Source organism: Periophthalmus magnuspinnatus, chromosome 19 (assembly GCF_009829125.3).
Source record: "Periophthalmus magnuspinnatus isolate fPerMag1 chromosome 19, fPerMag1.2.pri, whole genome shotgun sequence".
Taxonomy (NCBI): Eukaryota; Metazoa; Chordata; class Actinopteri; order Gobiiformes; family Gobiidae; genus Periophthalmus; species Periophthalmus magnuspinnatus.
The window spans coordinates 18,326,461-18,346,437 of record NC_047144.1 but is presented as its reverse complement, the minus strand read 5'-3'; the positions used below and the strand labels follow the sequence as shown (position 1 = coordinate 18,346,437).

Genomic DNA, 19,977 nt, shown 5'->3' with positions numbered 1-19,977 from the left:
ACGACTAATGCCTCTGAGGAGTTTTTAAAGTGTGTTTTCCAAATATAACAGTTTTAAGTTTTAAGGTGTGAAATACTCATCCAAATATGGCATCTATTCTGTGTCTGAAAATAACTGAGCTTTAAACAGTACAGTTTGATTGACATGTGTCAAACACAGTCACAGGTTAAGCTTAGTAAATACATCTATAAATATATCTAAATGTATATGTTTTGTTCAGGCTCAAACCTTCTGAGAAGCTGGGGTCCTTCTGTTCACAGCTCTGTCACGTGCCACATGTCCCAGTCTCCTCTATGGAGACCAAGATCCAGACTCAAGATCCAGGCCTAGATCTAGACCAAGATCCAGAACAAGACCAGGGCCAGGTTTGAGTCCAGTCCTCAGTCCTGAGTTCAGACCAGCTCGGGACAGTGTCCCTTCTGCCCGAGCGAGTGTGAAAGTAATTGACCCCAGGGAACCCAGCAGTGATCTGGACTCTCCATCTGTGTGTGTGCCCTGTGTCCTGTGCGGCTGTGCCATGTCTGTGTGTGTGTCCTGTGTGGCTGTGCCATGTCTGTGTGGCTGTGCCCTGTCTGTGTGCCTGTCTGTAATATGATTTGGTCACGTTCGACGGGCCGGATTAATAAGATGTGTGTGGCCCCTGGGTCCATGTCTGACATAGACACTTGGGAACATACCTGGACCACTGAGTGATTACAGAGATATAAGGCAGATATATTAATGTGGAATATCACAGTGTCTAAAGAAAGAATGTTTTTATCGTTGTGATATCGGGATCAGTATTAGATATTGAGTCTGTTCCTTAGTATCAAATGGAGTTTGACATTTTAGTATCGTGACATCATTATTACCCCACATGTGATGTCCCAGTTTCCACCTGCAGTGATTGGTCTGTTCCATTGTCCAGGGCTCAGGCTCATATAAAGAGACAGAGGCTTTGAACGGCACAGCTGCTTAAAAATGCATGTACCTGCTTTAGACCTGCTTTAGTCCTGCTTTAGTCCTGCTTCAGTCCTGCTTTAATCCTGCTTTAGTCCTGCTTTAGTCCTTCTTTAGTCCTGCTTTAGTCCTGCTTCAGTCCTGCTTTAGTCCTTCTTTAGACCTGCTTTAGTCCTGCTTTAGTCCTGCTTTAGACCTGCTTTAGTCCTGCTTTAGACCTGCTTTAGTCCTGCTTTAGACCTGCTTTAGTCCTGCTTTAGTCCTGCTTTAGTCCTGCTTTAGACCTGCTTTAGACCTGCTTAAGTCCTTTAGTCCTGCTTTAGACCTGCTTTAGACCTGCTTTAGACCTGCTTTAGACCTGCTTTAGACCTGCTTTAGTCCTGCTTTAGTCCTGCTTTAGTCCTGCTTTAGTCCTGCTTTAGTCCTGCTTTAGTCCTGCTTTAGTCCTGCTTTAGTCCTGCTTTAGTCCTGCTTTAGTCTGGCTACAGAGAGATCCATTGTGTGGGGCTCTGGTTCAGTTTGGCTTTTCCAAATGGATCACTCTGACTGGCTAATGAGGCTGTCACTATGGCTGCTTCACACTCTAATATAGTCCTGGTTTAGTCCTGGTTCAGTCTCGTTTTAATCCTGATTTAGTCCTGTTCTAGTTTATTTCTGGGTTTAGTCCCATAAATGAAATTTTATTTATATTTTTTTTATACTAAAAATAATAATTTCCAAAACATGTATTGCTTCTGTGAATGTGGTTGCCTTTCCACAAATCTGACCTGTAACTGGGCCTGGTGGTGTCACCTGCTCATCTCCATGGAAACAGACCATTTTAATGCCATACTGTATGGTTTCATTTTAATGCAAAGTGGAATATAAACAAATGCATAATAATAATAATGATATTATTATCATTATTATCATCACTGGAACAAACCAGGGGACCATCTCTCTCTTTAATAAGTTTCAGTTTCATTTTTTTGCAGATTCAGTGATTAAATGTTGAGCATTTCGTGTCTTTTATTATATCTGTTGTTGGCTCCCTGTCGTCTCCGTCCTGTCGTCGGCTCATTGTCGTCTCTGCCCTGTTGTCTCTTAGACTCTGCAGATTCCTGCTCTTGTCCCATCTGTTGATTTATTAACCGGAATTTCCAGCAAAATCCTGTCACCATTTTGTCCCAGATAAATCCTTAAAAACCTCTGCCCCAGATTTCCTGCAGACACTGGCCCCGATCTGTATATTCCTCCTGTATTTTTCATGTAATCTTTGTTTGTTTGTTGACAAATAGCTCTCGGCACCTGTCACTTTGAGAGGCTCTGCTGTGGGTTACTGTCAGGTGCACTGTGACAGGTGAAAAGAGAAGGTGATATATGAGGAAATTAAGGAGCTATTTGTGGTATTTCCAGAGTTTATGATATTTGGATTATTTGGATTCACAAATCCCCCCCTCCACACACACACACTTAATGTTATATACTCACTATAAGGTTTTTTATTGATTTTGGCACAAATTTAACTACTTCCCTTTTCACACAGGTCACAGATGGAGCCTCCATCTTTGAAATCCTCTGTTTATATTTGATTTATTTCTCCCATAATTCAAAATTGATATTTCTGTGTTTTTTCCGCAGGTCGTCCTGGTTTTCGCCCTCAGCATCGGCGCTCTGGTCATTTACTTCATTGATTCCTCCGAGTGAGTATTTTCATTTGACAAACTGCTTTCCTCAGCGCTGATGTGGCAGTCCATAACTCACCCCAGCTCTGACAAACTCTATTATTTCTGAAGCTGTCAGCACAATATGGAAACTCTGTCTTATCACGTTTGTGACTCTGCAAAAAATCACTGTAAAAACATTTTAATACAAGAAAGTTGCTGCTGTTCGAATGGGCCTTTCATCTGACGCTCTGTGCTCCGCTGATATGAAACGGGAATAATTACTTCAGTAAATTAGCTTCTAGCAAATATGTAAATGAAGATGGAGGATAGAGGGTTTTTAATTTTTTTAATTAATGTAAAATTATGCAAAAATGATTAATATTTGTTGAGCAGCAGAACAGAGACATTTAGGGGAATGTTCAGAGGAGGAGAAGGGAAATACAGTAAACATCTCATTTTACCTTTAGTTCAGTAGAGGTTGGCAATGCCAAGGCTGAAATGATCCAAATGATTCTAGTGAAGGTGTATGGAGTTTAAAAACAGCGGAGCACTTCCTGTATTACCACATGACATCACAAGGTGGAACAGAGTGTTTTCAGTTTGAGAGAAAACACAAACTAAATCTGCAGGGTTTGTGTGTTAAACGTGTGAATGAAACAAAACACAATACCAGTTTCAGGTTTGCGATGAGGAAACGACACAGATAAGACAATGTAGCTGTTCTTTAAAGTATTGCCATTTGTCATTTTTTATTTGAGAAAATAAATATCGGGTGCATGAGCTGATGCTGATGTCGCTCTCGCTGTGAACTGACCGTGAACCAGCGGAAACAGGCGGCTCCTGGAGAAACAATCGCTGTCTCTCATCGAGAGGAAGAAGAAGAATGCACTTTACTCCAGCTCTGATCCAAAGCTAACATGCAGGAGGAGCTATCAACATTACCGCATGCTAACAGGCTAACACGCTAACAAGTTAACAGGCTAACATGTTAACAGGCTAACATGTTAATAGGCTAACAAGCTAACATGCTAACAACAACAGCATAAAGCGTCACAGCATTGTACAACTGCAAACTGTATCACAGTAAAATGTAAACTGCAGCTGTTTTCACTTGATGAACGCTGACCCTGTGGTTTAAACCGCTGCTCACACACGTTTATTTTATGGTGAGTTAAGTGTCTTGCCCAAGGACACAACAACAGCAGTCATCTTTGGGAGTGGGAACTGCAAACCCTTGGATCGGTGGATCTGACACTGTACCAACTGAGCCACTGTTGCAACACGCTCTGAAATGTGTTGAACTCCAGTACAATGACCACATCCTGCTGGTCACTGCACTGATATTGCTAAAAATATATATATCACAGTGAATTAGTTTTAGTATTAGTATTGAAAATATAATCTCTGACCCTAATAATCCCAGGATAATTCCAATAAACCATTGGTGTTTTGTGGTACTAAAAAAATGTAAAAAACTGCACTAGTGCAAAGAAAAGGTGCATCGAACAATGAGTCGACATCATCAGGAGCGGGTCTGACATGACAAATAAAACCAGGCTCGTTCATTTGAAACATTGTAGTCCAAAGTTATTACTTATTTACCTTTTGAATTCCTAGCAACCTAATTATTCACCATGATGAGTTTATAAGCACTTTTCAGAACTTTCAGAGGTCAGAGCAAAGGTTTGCTGTTATGGCAGGTCTAAAGCCAACAACTCAAATACATGCAATGTACTGTAACATCTCAAAGGAACAACATAAAAATCCATTCTCTGAAACGTCTGATTCATAGGAGCAAGTTTTTGTTAAACTCAAGCTCATTTTCCAAACGTAGAATGAGTAAAACTGCACACTCCCTCATCCTGTCCTCACTGTGGTCAGATTGACTGACCGCAGACATAATCCGTCTGCAGAATGTGACTGTGTCAAACACATGAGAAAGGCACCAGCTGTTGGACTTTATACATCACATTCACATCGTAACATTCAAACCCTAATGATACTGATGTCATTAACATTCTCTGAGGGCGTGATGCTAACAGTAGGCACTGCTCTGCCTGAGGCGTTGCAATCTGATCTTTATTTTAACACAGTCTGACCATAAAGAACTGACTTATCTAAACTACAACAGGTGAGGTGATTTGTGCTGTTAAACAAGTTCCTCTCAGATAATATTACAGTCACAAGCTAGCTAGCATTAGCATTAGCATTAGCCAACAGTTTTTCAATTTGTCACTCTCAACTTTTAGTTGAAAATCAAACTCCCAAACAGGACCATGAATGCTCGGATTGATCACTGGCTCCTGAAAATGTGCTCTTTAAATTGAGTTTGCTGTAGGAATGATTTTATTCAGGGGAGGTGAAAGTGGTGCAGTGTTTGCCCTCTAACCATAAGGTAACAGGATCAAATCTGCGTTACTTGTGATATATTGTGATGCATTTCAGAATTTTATTTTTTATTTGTTGATGTGACACTAACAATTTTAATCTCATATTTTGATTTTGGACATTATTAATGAACAAAAATCTGAAATAGACAAGATTTAATAACTTTAAATTGACAGATTATATTATTGGTCCAAATAAATCTCATTGTTCAGGTTTGAAGCAGTGGAGCTGTGTGGGCATCTCTGCTCTTTAGTTAATTCAGCCTCAGAGCCAAATGTTGTTATGGTTTTGGCTCACGTCTTTGGCTCTCATCTTTGACTCACGTCTTTGGCTCACGTATTTGGTTCACGTCTCTGGCTCCTCAGCGCTCAGATGAAGCTGTGACGCATCTCACTTTGTCATTTTATTTCATGTTCACCAATACAATCCAATAATCCAAAATAATTCACCCAATCAGAGCCACACAGTCTGACGCAGCAAGCACAGCGCCTATCTGTCTCCATGGAGACAAGCGGCAACAACACCGGGCTAAGTTATGGGTCAGACCTGCTTTTCTTTTCAGATCCACTCAGCATGTTTCTGAGTTTAAACCTCGTTATTACATCATGTTCTTTTAGAATAAACTGTAGAAATCTGAGCTGACCTGACACAAGTTTTAACTCAGGAGATGTATCCAGGACCCAGTACAGAGACATGGATCCTCAGGACTCTTTGAGCGTGTCCAGTCCAGTCCTACCTATGCTTCTGTTGTAGGGAGCATTATACCTCTGATGACATAGGCCAAGATAATAAGAAATGAGCTGCAATGTGCTCTGGACAGCACAGAAATGAACTTTCTCTAACAGTTATGAAGGAAAAAAAATCCTAATATTTTGTGATAACTTTTGTGTATAAAAAATTTGGGCAGTTATTAGAAAATTGCAGTTTTATTACATTTACATAATGAAGTGATGTAAAGCTTTTATTTTATTATGACATATTGTGTCTGTAGAGGGTCAGCCACCCGCTCATCTCTAAGGACATGATATTTACAATAACAGGTGTTTTTATTGCTATAAAAATAACTTGCAAAACCTGATAGACACACAAAATGAACAAATGAATAGACAGACAGACAAATAGAGATAATGATACAGAGAGATATTCTTTATTGATTGAAGGATATTCAGAGATTGGCAGCAGGAACATAGAAAAAATATTTCAAGTTAAAGTGACCAGTTCATCCTCGCTATCGGTTCGGCATTCCACAGATCTGACCTGTAACTTGGCCTAGTGGTGTCTCCATGGTGGTAGATTTATGCCATACCATGGATCATTTATTCATTTGGTGAACATAAAACTTAAAATCATTGTATTTTTCCGACTGAAGTTAATTTTTTACCTTTGAGCTTATCCCCCTGTCGTCGTTCTCCTGACAAACAGTGAAAACTCTTAACCCTAGAATGTCCTTGTTCTTCTAAAACTGGGTCAAGCGCCGTGTGTGGACATGAGCGCTCTGAGTAATTACCTGTGGTTTCTGTTAAGTGTGAAAAGGTTAAATTAAACAGGAAGGTCAAAGGTCACAGGTCATCAGGTGTGACGGATCAGGCGTTTTCAGAAGAACACAGGTGGTACAGGCAACAGGTAACGCTATACCTGTGTTTGACCACACCATGAAACGAGATCCACAAACACTGGAAAGGCGTGCGGAGGCGGAGCTTACATAATGACTTAACAGGTGACAGGCGCTGGGCTCATTGTTTGACCTTTTGTGGCTAAAAGTACCGTAAATTTCGGACTACAGAGCGCACCTTGATATAAGCCGCACCAGCTAAATTTGAAGAGAAAATCAATTTTGTACATATATAAGCCGCACCTGAATAAAAGCCGCAGGTTTTCATATTGTAACATGAGATATTTACACAGAAAGACGGTGCACCGACACGCTTTTTTTTAAACTGTGCCTGAAAATTGGCACCAACACGACAACAACACGGGATGAACACATCTGCAGGTTTAGAAAATAAAGCTGCACCAACACGGAAAATCTGCTTTTATTTCCTCTGAAAACTTTTGTTGTCTTTTTACATTGACCAAGTTGGATTCATTGATGTCGAGCTTACGTGCAGTGGCTCTATTTCAGGGGTCGGCAACTCGCGGCTCCGGAGCCGCATGCGCCTCTTTCCGCCTCATACTGCGGCTCTGCGTGGCTTGGGAACTGACAGACACAGCTCACAGTCCTGCGTAAAGAGCCCTGATTTTCAGACGTTGTGCGCACAGGGGTCAGGAGCAACTTTGGCCCGTCCCTAATGACACACTAATAAGCTCGTCCGTAGATGTATCATGAAAATCCTGCTGGAAATCGCCACAGAAATCTATTTGATGTAGTAGCAAGTTTATTATCTGCTCTTGTCTCCGCGGTGACGTATCACGTATAACACATCAGACACGACGCACAAAAGTAGAGCCACAAGCGAGTGAAAATGAGCCAAAACAAAAGTCTTTGGAGATCTTTTTAACAAAGGGGAAAAGGACAACTGAGGAGCCAGAAGAAGAGACTACGACCTCCAAGAAAAAGAAAGATAAATTTAACAGACAATGCCTACTTAAAATCTGGGTTTGTCGCTACAGGTGACTCACGCACAGAGTCCGCTCTGCGTAACATACGGGAAAAGCAAATAAGGCAATGAAACCTTCAAAACTGCTTTGGCACATGGAGAATAAGCACCTGGGATTAAACGATACGCTACGAGTTTTTTTGTTGTTGTTTTTTTAAAGAAACTGCGGAGTAGAGTAGACATAATCACATAATCAGCGCGATGCATGATGCAGCGGTTTGGTGAGTTGTATTTTTTTAATGCACTTAAGTTGTTTTTGCCATATTTATCTGCCACGTGTAGAAGGCTTGTCCGTGAAAGTAAAACCTACATTATTCCGTTACATTATTGTTATTATACAGTGTTATCTTCATTTTAGATGTCAAAAAGTATTTGCGGCTCCCAGTGTTTTATTTTATGTGGAAAGTGGGTCCAAATGGCTCTTTGCGTGTTAAAGGCCGACCCCTGCTCTGTTTCCTTTCTGTTTCTTTATCTTAAAAACTGCATCATGATGCGCAAAATGATCGTTCAAAATCAAAACTAGTGAATTCTTCAGAGCAGAATCTTTCCCCACGTCTGTCTCACTTTTACGTTTACAGCTAGAGAGCGCCCCCCAGGGTCCGTTATCCAGTAAAATTCCATATATAAGCCGCACTGCTGTAAAAGCCGCAGGGTTCAAAGCGTGGAAAAAAAGTAGCGGCTTATAATCCGAAATTTACGGTAGACTATTATGTAAAATCGACTTTAAATAAGCCTCTGTGAATGCAGCTCCACTGTGTTTCAAATGGAACGTCCATGTTTGGAGCGATGATGTCTTGAAAACAATAGAATTACTCAATCTGCCACCGTTTTCACCTCCACTGGTACACGCCCAGTGTGACATACATGCCCACTGGCAAGGCAAGTTTATTTGTACAGCACAATTTGTACACAAAGTAATTTTAAGTGCTTTACAGAATAAGAAAGACATTAAAATCACACAAATCAAAACATAAATAATCATAAATAATCATCATAAAATTAACATTAAAACAGAACAGTGCAGAATAAAACTGTTTCAGTCATATGCACAGCTAAACAGAACTGTTTTGAGCCTGCATTTAAACCTTGTCAAAGTAGAGGCCTGTCTCACATCTTCAGGAAGACTATTCCAGGTTTTAGCTTCATAAAACTGAAATGTGGATTTCCCATGTTTAGTCCTGACTCAGGCACCAGCAGGAGGCCTGTCCCTGAAGTCCTCAGAGTGTGAGATGGTTCATATGGCACTAACATGTGGGAGATGTTCTTTGGTGCTGGTCCATGGAGAGACTTGTTCTCAAGCAGAGCTGCTTTAAAGTCTATTCTTTGAGCTATAGGAAGCCCACTGTGACATACACACTCACTGTGCCATACACATTCACTGTGACGTACGCACTTCCTTCTCCAGTTTTATTTTCTTAATGGGTGATACTCGTAGGATTTGGCAGCGCTTGTTCATTAAAATGTCCAAATTAAACTTAATGGAGCGGTGTCGTAGATTATAACTATAGAGAGACACAAGCACAATATCTGCTTTAACGGTAATGTGCCGAAGGGTTTGTGAGAGTTAGGAATTAAATATCTGTCAGTTTCAAAATTGGGTAGTGCAATTTTATTATGACTTATATAGTCAGCCTTCGCCCTCTCACCAGGGGGTAGGTAGTTCAAATCTCATGCTGCTATGTCCTGAACTATGAGTCTCAGACAAAAATATTACATTCTTTGAACTATGAAAAGTTCTCAAAATGTTGCTTGAAACAGGATGCTCAAAGTCAGGACTAAAACACAGACCACACCCATTTACAATCAGTCTATTTCCTCCATAAGTCTGCCTCATAAAGTGATCTGGGCTAGTTCTGTTAGAGTCACAGCGTGTTTAATATACTTTCAGTTATTTGTATAATATATCTTCAGTTGTTTTATACACATGTTCAGTTTATATAAGCATGTTTAGTTCTTCATATGTTCAGTTGTTTATACAGGTTCAGTTATTTCTTTCTATTAGTTCAGTTGTTTATACACGTTCAGGTGTTTGTGGATTATCTCGCTTCTCCCTCAGGCTCATGTCACACCGGACTCTGTATTTAAACAAAAGTCATTAGTTTAATCCTTTAGAACAAGTGGAGCGTCCCAGAGCCGCTCAGACTCACCTGGCAGTACAAAGATGGCCGCTCTTACTGTGCTTAATATCTTCCTCAGTTTACAAAGCATTATTTTTATTTTTTATTTATTCATTTATTTATTTGTATTATTATTTTTATTTTATATTTTATTTATATTTTATTTTATTCGTCATTTGTGGAGCAGGCTGGTAGTGGCTCATTTGGTAGAGCGTTTGTCCACTGATATGAAGGTTGATGGTTCAAATCTTGCTCTTGTCCTTGGGCAAGACCTTAACTCCCCTCTCCCCCAGTGTCTGTGTACACTAGAGTGTGAATAGGTGAGTGGTTCCTTGATATAAAGCGCTTTGAGCCTTGAAAAGACACCCTAGCCGTTTACATTCAGGAGTGTCTGTTATTAGTCCAGTGAACTGCCGTTTGGACACACCCATTCATTCAATGTGTTTTACTATTTTCTACATTTTATACACAGAAGACCAAATCAAATATATGAATCAAGAAATATGGAATTATGTAGCAAAATTTTTTTTAAGTTAAAATTTTTAAACTTTATTTATACTCAAATCATCAAAGTCTCCTCCCTTTTCTTTGTTGAAAAGTATTCAGTAGAGTCATTTACCTTTTTTCTGTACCACATAACTCCATATATCTTCATATATCTGATGTTTTCTGTGTATTTTTAGAATGTATTAAGTAAAAGGCTGCGAGAGGGCGTGTCCAAATGTTTGTGTGTACGTATCGCCGTCCCTGGTGATCTAAGTCCAATCAGGAGACCAAAGTCTCCTGTGTTTTTTTTGTATTTTTGGTCTAGGTCTGATGTTTAGTTGTGTCTGTGCAGTGGCAGTCTGTGTCCACCGGGGGGTGTCAAATGAATGTTGTGGTGGGTCCTGAAAACTGTAGGGCCCTCTGCACTAACTAAACTAATGCATCATGTTAGTAACCCTCCCTCCTCCTCTCCTCCTCCTCTCCTCCTCTCGCTAACAGACTAACTCTCCCTTTGTCTCTGAGACTCCTGGGGCAGATATAAGATCTTGGAGATGGTGAGACTTTAACCCTGCTCTCCTCCTCCTCTCTCTCCTCGTCCTCCTCTCCTCCTCTCTCTCCTCCTCTCTCTCCTTTCCTCCTCCTGCCCTCCTCTCTCTCCTCTCTCTCCTCCTCTCGCTAACAGACTAACTCTCCCTGTGTCTCTGTGTGACTCCTGGAGCAGATATGATCTTGGAGATGGTGAGACTTTAACGTGCTCGTCTGTTGCTGCCTGAACTTGACTCAAACTTGAGGATGTGAAAAGTGCATGGACTTAACCCTTAAAACTCTGCTGCTTCCAAACGTCACCACAGAAAACTGTTCAAGTGCTTTTCAGACCATCATAAAGGTTCAGTGTGTATCTTTTCTGATGTAGGGTGTGCCACCTGCTTGTCTCTATGGAGATGTAATTTCTTTGACTCGAATCTTCCACAGTCTGACATTAGATATATCCATCCTGCATTTATTTCATTAGTGATACTTTGAGTAGAGACGCCTTCCCACAGATCTCAGCTGTAACTTGGCCTAGTTACTGATTGTCTCCATGGTGATAAGTTCAAGATCGTACTGTGAATCATTCCATCTAGGCAAAGCCGTGACAACTCCAAGGCGACAAGCAGGTGTCAGACTCCAGCAGGAAAGTTCTGCAGTGCTTCTTCTTTAGGCCCTAAGCCACAGTCGATAAACACACTGGGTTTAACTATATACAAGTGATACTTTTAAATACTTCATACCTCATTTTATAGAACCAAATCCATCCCTTAGTTTTTCTCCCAACCATGATTTATTTCAGATGTTTAAATAAATACATTTTGAACGCTTCTCTGCATGTTGCACTTGGACCAAACACAGCAGATTTTAAGGGTTAACTGAGCCTCAATAAAAGCATTGCTTGATTCTGAACTTTTGCATGTTTTTAACACAAAACCTCATCTTGCACTCTAGACTTTTATTTTGTAACTGTTCTGTTTGCATTTACAGGAGCAGGAGATGCATATTTGTTTAAATATGATGGACAGTTTTTCATTCATATTTATTATATTTATCATATTTAGTTCTGTTTGTGTTTCAGCCCCATCGAATCCTGTCAGAACTTCTACGAAGACTTCACTCTGCAGATCGACATGGCCTTTAATGTGTTTTTCCTGCTTTACTTTGGCCTCAGGGTAAGTCCGGCACAGTAACAACTGAACCGAGTCAGACCGAACCGAGTCAGACCGAACCAATGGTTTGATTGTCTAAACTACAGGGCATATGACACTCAGAGAGGGCATCTGACACACAGGGACCTTTCAGAACATGTTTGTAGAGGTCTCAACTACAAGGTCAACAGTTTTTATTCAGAATATATTTTACGCACTGGGTCTGTATGTGTTAAATACATCATTTAAATACATACAGGCTTTGTGATTTGTTCTTCAGGTTTACACACTGAGGCTTAATCTGGGGTCACATTGGCTCAGATGCCCTGGCGGCAGTGCTCTGGACTCACCTGTTCTAATCTCACACGAGTGCATTAGGCCTATAGGTTGTGCGTGATTGGACGGCGCCGCTTATGTCTCTCATGTCAAGTGTGAAGGTCAATTGGATCAGAAGATTAAGTTTAATGGAAAAAGAGGCAGAATATATGTATACTGTATGTATATATACATACACACACAGAGATATATAGATATACACACACACATACATGCGCAAGATACTGATTGAACAACTTCAGATTATGAATGAAGAATGCTGTTGTTGTGTCCTTGGGCAAGAGACCCCCCCTTTGTGTCTGTACTCTGGTGTATGTGTGTGTGCGGGTGAGTGATTCTTGATGTAAAGTGCTTTGAACCTTGAAGGTGGAAAAACTCCAAAAAAACTCTAAAAATTATCCATTTACAGTCGTATACAAAGTCATGTAAATTTTCGTATAGAACAAAAACGATGCATTCAAACTAGTCACTGTAAAATGTCATTCATTTAGATTTTTTAAACGTTTTCAAATTTGCTGTTTCATATAAAGTTTGTATAGTAAAGAATGAATCTGTCTCCCCCATGAATGACTTCATACAACCTTTAAAGCTTAGAAAATATTGGCTTTAGTAGAACTGTGTGACTTTAATCCTTTGAATGATCTGAATCTCTGTCTCGTCTCCAGTTCATCGCAGCCAATGATAAGCTCTGGTTCTGGCTGGAGGTGAACTCTGTGGTGGACTTCTTCACTGTTCCTCCCGTCTTCGTGTCTGTGTATCTCAACAGGAGCTGGCTCGGTAAGAACATAAACACAACCCCACAGTTTAAACACACTTTAAACACACATTTTAAACCAGAGCTATGGGGCTTCTTGGTTCTATACCTGTGGATATTTATTTAACGAAATATCAGTCTGATCACATCCCTCCATCCGATCAACCCAGTGAATATACAGTACAGAGGAGGAGCAGGGGCACAGAGGAGGAGCAGGGGCACAGAGGAGGAGCAGGGGCACAAAGAAGGAGCAGGAGTACAGAAGAGGAACAGTGGATTTTTGTTCTTGTATATATCCGTTGTCAGTTTCTAGTTTGTCATATTTATTTTAATTTTATTTCAATTTCCGTGTCTTATTTTGTTTTGTGATTTCCCAAACACCTGCTCCTCTTCCTCTTCACATCTTCTTCACATCCTCCCACTTCAGACAGTTGCATAATGCTTTAGAGAGAATGAAAACAAAGGAGGCAGTGTTACTGTCTGCTGCTCCCATCTTGTGGCGTGAAAGGGTAACGCTAGTTGTTTTTTCTTGAGAATTAAACCAGTGAGGTACTTTGATGATTAAAATCTCTTATTGTTGTGGCTCTGTGGCTTTGTTTGGCTCTGTTGGTCTGAGCCTGTTTTAAAATGTTTTTAGTTTGACAGAATACAGCACTTAACAATTTTAGGTTATAATGTAAAACTCCCCCTGTTGGACGTTGCATGTTGTTGCCATCTATTATGTAGGTAGACATTTATAAATAATAATTTTCAGTGTCAGTCCTTAAATACGCATTATCGGTGGAATCAATAATTACAGGAGTTACATGGCGCTCTCTAGTGGATAAAGTTGGCTATGACGTCTGTTTTTACTGTCTGGGATGTGCTGATTCACAAGAGCTTATCAAAAACAAAATTTGATTGTGATTAATTGTATAAGGGAGATTTTTGTAGACCCAGAGATTCATATTTATATAAATGAAAGAGATGATTTATGTGAAACCTGTAAATCAAACTATTCACATGAACATACCAACAACATTATATAGATGTCACTGGGTCATGAACGGGGGACTTAAACAGTTTATTGGTTTGGAGATTCTATAATATTTAGGAGATATTTTGTGTCATTTATTTGTTATTGAATATTTGTATGTGTAACTTTTCTGATGGAGGGTTGGCCACCTGCTCGTCTCCATGGAGATGTTGTATGTCTCTGCTGGTTTTGTCTTGTTTTCATCCATGTCTCATTGCGTAGCTTCCATCACTGCCCTGTGTTAGACCCCTCCCTGTTCTGGTCAGCCTGCTGCTCTTTTTGCCCCTGCACAATGTCCAGAGTTGGTACGTCATGTGTGATTATAGTAGGGATTATTGTATTGACTAAATCCACACAAAAACATGGCCATGGCCGATGCGTCATCACAGCGTCTTCACAGCTCCTGAATGACTCTTTGCAGTTTGAACATGTCCGTGGGTTTATGTCGTCGGGTTGTTGGGAGCAGACTATTTCCTGGAATGATTCCTAAAGAAGCTTAACTCCAATATCCTGATGGAAAGGAGCAGATTTAAGCTCTGGACACAGCTTCAAATCTTTTTGCTAATGACCTGTTGGCTGTGAACATGAAGACGACCTCGTGCTGTGAACATGAAGACGACCTCGTGCTGTTCCAGAGACGGACAGCGCTTTATTTGACCAGGAAAAATTACAGCTCAAAACTGGTGATTTTTGAAAAATGTTTTTGGTCATGATTCCATCCAAAACGTCGGTGTTTTCAGATGGTGGCCAATCCTTCTGTGCGTTTTTTTGTCCAGCTGCTCCTCATCAGACCATTTAAAAGACTTTAAAGCTCAAATCTGGTGATATTTTGACATTTCTGGTGGCTCTTTACAGTTGGGCAGATGGTGCACAGCCTTTTCCATATATATTCCATAGAATAGCCAGACTTTATTGGCCTGTTTTTTGGAAGAATTTACAAGTCAAGATTTGTGAGATTTTTTTGGCATTTTTGGTGATGATTCCAACAAAAATGCTGGTTTATAGAGGAGCAGATGGCGGCATTCAGACTCAAGCTGTTTATAGCACGAGGCGAAGGAAGAAATCAACTGGAGATTTGTTCCAGAAGGGGTTCAGGGTCCGAGCATTACACCCAGAGAAGGAGGAGCCAGAGGGGCCCTGCCACAGCCTAACAGCCTGCCTCCATGTGCTCTCATACTGGGGTAAGCGCTGGGGCAAGACCCGGGGGTAAGAGCGCAGTGTAAGAGCCTGGGCAAAGGCCAGGGGAAAGAACCCCGGGGTAAGAGCCGGAGGTAAGACCCAGGGTCAAGAGCCTGGAGCCGGAGCCTGGGGCTAGAGCTTTGGAAATGGAGGGTTAAATACTGAGGCTGTTTCTGTTTCCGTATTAAAGTTTAAATCCATAGAAACCTTCTCTTCACCTGCTCTGTGTGATCAGCCTCATCCTCTGCTCATGTCCCTCTGGTTTAAGCCTCCATGTTTCCTCTCTGACCTTCACCCCTCCTGCTCTCTCTCTTTTCTCTCTCCTCTGCTCTCTCTCTCTCTCTTCTCTCTGTGGTTTTGATATCTGACATATTTTCCGTCCTCATGTCTCAGTTTAATCTAATCTTCATATTGAATCCAGATGATAAGAGCAGGTTTAACGGAGTGGGATACAGGACGTTTACTTCATCTCCGTGGGTCTGTATATACATATATATATATATATATGTATATATATATATGTGTGTGTATATAGAGAGAGATATATATATTTTGTATATATCTTATATTTAAAATGGCTTGAGAACGTTTGGTTTGTATATTTGGCATATATTTTATATTTGGTATTTTCAATGGCTTGAGGACTAAAATGCATCCGTTCACATTAAACATGGGTGAAACTTTTAAAGGTAACTGTATTTTAAAGATTTTGAATTTAAATTTGAACAGTTTATTAATTTTAAAATGTTGTTCTTGTTTCTGCAGGTCTGAGGTTCCTCAGGGCCTTGAGGCTAATTCAATTTTCTGAAATCTTACAGTTTTTGAACATTCTAAAGACAAGGTGAGTGATTCCTCAGGTCTTTGTTTATGTGAGTCTGTGTTTTACTTTTGATTATTCTTGTCTGACGAGTCGGATCTGTGGAAGAAATGACATTTTACCAGTGAGTTTTATTTCATATATGAATCTAGATTTTACTGGATATGACCTGGTTAGCTCCTGGTTAATTGTAAGGTTAATCAGTCCTTTTCTGATTGTGTTTTAATTATATCAGTGTTATATTTGGTTTACTTTTGGATTTTAAATTATTTCTTAAATGCCCAGTTTTATTTTTTTTAGTTCTTATCATTACACTGGTGTTATTTTATTAATTAACCCATGAACATTCACATCTGTGTATCAAGATTATATTAGAAATGTTTTTTGTTTTTTTTTAACATATTCCACATTTACATTTGTTTGCAAAGTCACAGAACAATTAATAAATATATTAAATCAGATAAATTTACAGAGGAAACACAACACATAGATTTACAGACACACGATCAGCCGAAACTGCTGTATACATATGAATATATTTTAGAAAGACTTTATTCTGCAGATATTTGTTCATAGTGATTATTATTTTCAATGATCCTGTTGACTTCTACTTACAAAGATTTTTCTCTTGTGTCTTTGCAGTAACTCGATAAAACTGGTCAACCTGTGTTCCATCTTCATCAGCACATGGCTGACCGCAGCGGGCTTCATACATCTGGTGAGTGAATGGGTCAAATAAACATTCAACACATTTTTTATCATTCTTGATAGAAACTTTTCAATAACTCCACATAGCTTAAGTGGTAAATATATATATATATATATATATATATATATATATATATATATATATATATAATCTGATATGTATGTGAATAGTATATATAATATGATATATATATGAATATTACTGACAGTGTACAGCTGAATACATGCACTTTTATTAAAGTATAAGGCTCATACACAGCATCCAAACTGGGACTGGGCCAGGACTGGGCCAGGACTGGGCCAGGACTGGGCCAGGACTGGGCCAGGACTGGGCCAGGACTGGACCAGGACTGGACCAGGACTGGACCAGGACTGGACCAGGACTGGACCAATAAATGTGTAAAACCAGTGATGCAAACAAAACTGCAACCCTGCAGAGTTTGTTCTACACTTTAGTCTCTATGAACATGAACCTAAAGTGCAAATGTCTCTGTTTGAGCATTAATGTTAAATACAACATGTTACTAAAGAACTGTCTGTTTGAACATTAATCCTGATTTAACTTTTTACAACAGAAAACCCTGGTGTTTTTATTTTTCAAAAATGTTTAAAATCATCACTAAAAATGTTTCCCCTTCAGACTTTTGTCCTCTCCAGGCTCCCGTTGGAACAGGAAGTACTGGGACGTCTCCTGGATGTTTTCAACCTCTCAATATTCTCAATGTTTTTTATTTAAGTTTACATCACGTTTCAAACAATAACTACAACAAGGACTAGTACATCTGACCACATGCCTGACCTCACATCAGAGCACATATCTGACATATGTGCATTTAAAGTCTAAACCTTTTTCTTGAACACGCAGACAGATCCGCAGATCGAATCAGTTAAAGGCACATGACCTTCGCACTATGAGACCACCTCCTGCTTGTTTCCATGGAGATGATTTTGCTCTGAAATGTTCTGCAGTATGTTATATAACGTAACTATTTTGCATTGATGTAATACAGTTACAGTTTTTATGGCTAAAAAATGCCTTGGAAAATTGTATTTTCTGTGAGCGGGCTCGCCTCTCCATAGATCTGACCCGTAACTTAGCCTGATTACGTCACCTTATATCTTTATAGTGATAGATAATGGTGAATACCAAACTGGAACATTCAAAGTAAAGCAGTGACATCTCCATAGAGATGAGCAGATGGCTAACCCTCCTGTAAAAAAGTTACGCATTGCACCTTTAACTGCAGTGATATCTTCGTCCTCGTTTAATCGGCCATTTTGTTTCCAGGTGGAGAATTCTGGGGACCCATGGGAGAACTTCCAGAACTCGCAGGCGCTGTCGTACTGGGAGTGTGTGTACCTCCTGATGGTTACCATGTCGACGGTGGGCTACGGCGATGTTTACGCAAAGACCACACTCGGGCGACTCTTCATGGTCTTCTTCATCCTCGGAGGACTGGTAAAACCACATCCATGTTTATATACATCTAGATATACATCTACCTCTATATATACATCTACATATGTGTATATTCATATGTACATATTCATATATATATATATATATATATATATATATATATATATATATATATATATATATATATATATATATATATATATATATACACATATATATATATATATATATATATATATATATATATACACATATATATATATATATATATACACATATATATATATATATATACACATATATATATATATATATATATATACACATATATATATAGATACATGCATGTATATACATTTAGAGTTCACGTTCAAAACCTCATAACTTTATTACACTCACACTGGGCACGAGTCCAGATCATCATTTTTGTGTTTGTGAGATCATCAACCAAACGGCGGCCATATTGTTAGGTACAATTATTAATTATGGAGATGTTATTTCTTTGCCTGGAGTGTTCCACAGTATGGCATTACACTTATCAATGTTACATTTATTGTGTTTATTCATTGCTTAAAATTTACCTTGAAATTACACATTCTTACTGTGAGCGGGGCGGCCTCTCCACAGATCTGACCTGTAACTTGGCCAGATAGACCACCTGCTTGTCTCCATGGAAATAGATAAGTTGAATGCCAAACTGTGGAACATTCCAGGCAAAGAATTAACCTCTCCATAGAGACAAACACGGAAAGTTCCATAGTCACCCCCCTTTTCCCCAACTATTTAAGCTTTTTCTCATGGAACTGACTAACCCGGACACCTGTAAATAGACAGGGGTCCATCAGGGTATAAGAGGGTATAAGTCAGTAGTAACTGAATGTACATGTTCCTAATAATATGGTCGTTCGCATACTGCTGCTGTGATGATCATTATTAATCTAGTTTTGTTGAAGTATTTTAATTTCAGGTGACATCATCCCCTTCTCTCTTTTCCAACAAACACCATGACGACGGTTCATTTGAATAAACAGATGGAAACTGTTCAAGGATTTATGACTTTGCACATGTACTTAGACTATGGACTTAAGCCCAACAGATATGAACTGGTTTATTAAAACACACATAGTTATATTGCACTTTCTTATGGATTTTTGTAACAGCTGCACAGTTAATATAAATCTGGATAAATGATTGTTTCAGTGTGATTTTAACATAAGTAAAAGAATATCCTCAAAAAGCTCATTATAAAGGCTCTAGTTCCTGTGCTTCAGATTCTACAAACATGTTCTAATTGAAATAATCGATAAAAAAAAAAAAAAAAAATTTAATATTATACAGCTCTAAAATGAAATAATAAAAATATTTAGAAAACACAAGAGACAACATAGAAGAAGAAACACTGGTTTAAAGACGAGAGCGTTTGGAGATTTAGGCCAAATCTGTGAGAATTAAACAGGAAGATTAGACTGTGTGCCGACAAGTTTAATTTTGTCAGATACGTGAGAGAAAGAGAGCGAGAGAGATAAAGAGAGAGACAGTGAGAGAAATAGAGAGGGTCTGATTCATTTAGATGACTGAAAGCAGCAGCTTGAACTTTATTTGAGGTTTCAACCAGGGATTTACAAACTGTTTACACAGTGTATCACAGGAAATATCAGCAGATCTAAACCAGGACTAAAACAGGTCTAAAACAGGTCTATACAAGGACTGAACCAGGTCTAAAACAGGACTGAACCAGGTCTAAAACAGGACAAAACCAGGTCTAAAATGGGACTACACACTTGCTACAGAAATGTGAATGAAATGAAAGTGAACAGTGACACTAAAGCCTCCCTCCCTCCCTCTAGATGAGCTTTTACTTTTGTGGAAGTCTAGTATAGTTTAGTATAATAGTGG

At 39.3% G+C, this 19,977-nt stretch overlaps 1 protein-coding gene across 1 annotated transcript in view; it reads left to right on the top strand.

Moving 5' to 3' along the window:
• The window catches only part of LOC117387069 (calcium-activated potassium channel subunit alpha-1-like), a 96,207-nt gene that overhangs the window by 42,131 nt on the left and 34,099 nt on the right, over window positions 1-19,977 (top strand). The window contains exons 3-8 of the mRNA XM_033984460.2: window positions 2,560-2,621; window positions 11,783-11,876; window positions 12,854-12,965; window positions 15,902-15,977; window positions 16,596-16,671; window positions 17,950-18,120. Of these exons, the coding sequence (XP_033840351.1) occupies window positions 2,560-2,621; window positions 11,783-11,876; window positions 12,854-12,965; window positions 15,902-15,977; window positions 16,596-16,671; window positions 17,950-18,120 (591 nt within the window). The remainder of the gene's footprint in view (window positions 1-2,559; window positions 2,622-11,782; window positions 11,877-12,853; window positions 12,966-15,901; window positions 15,978-16,595; window positions 16,672-17,949; window positions 18,121-19,977) is intronic.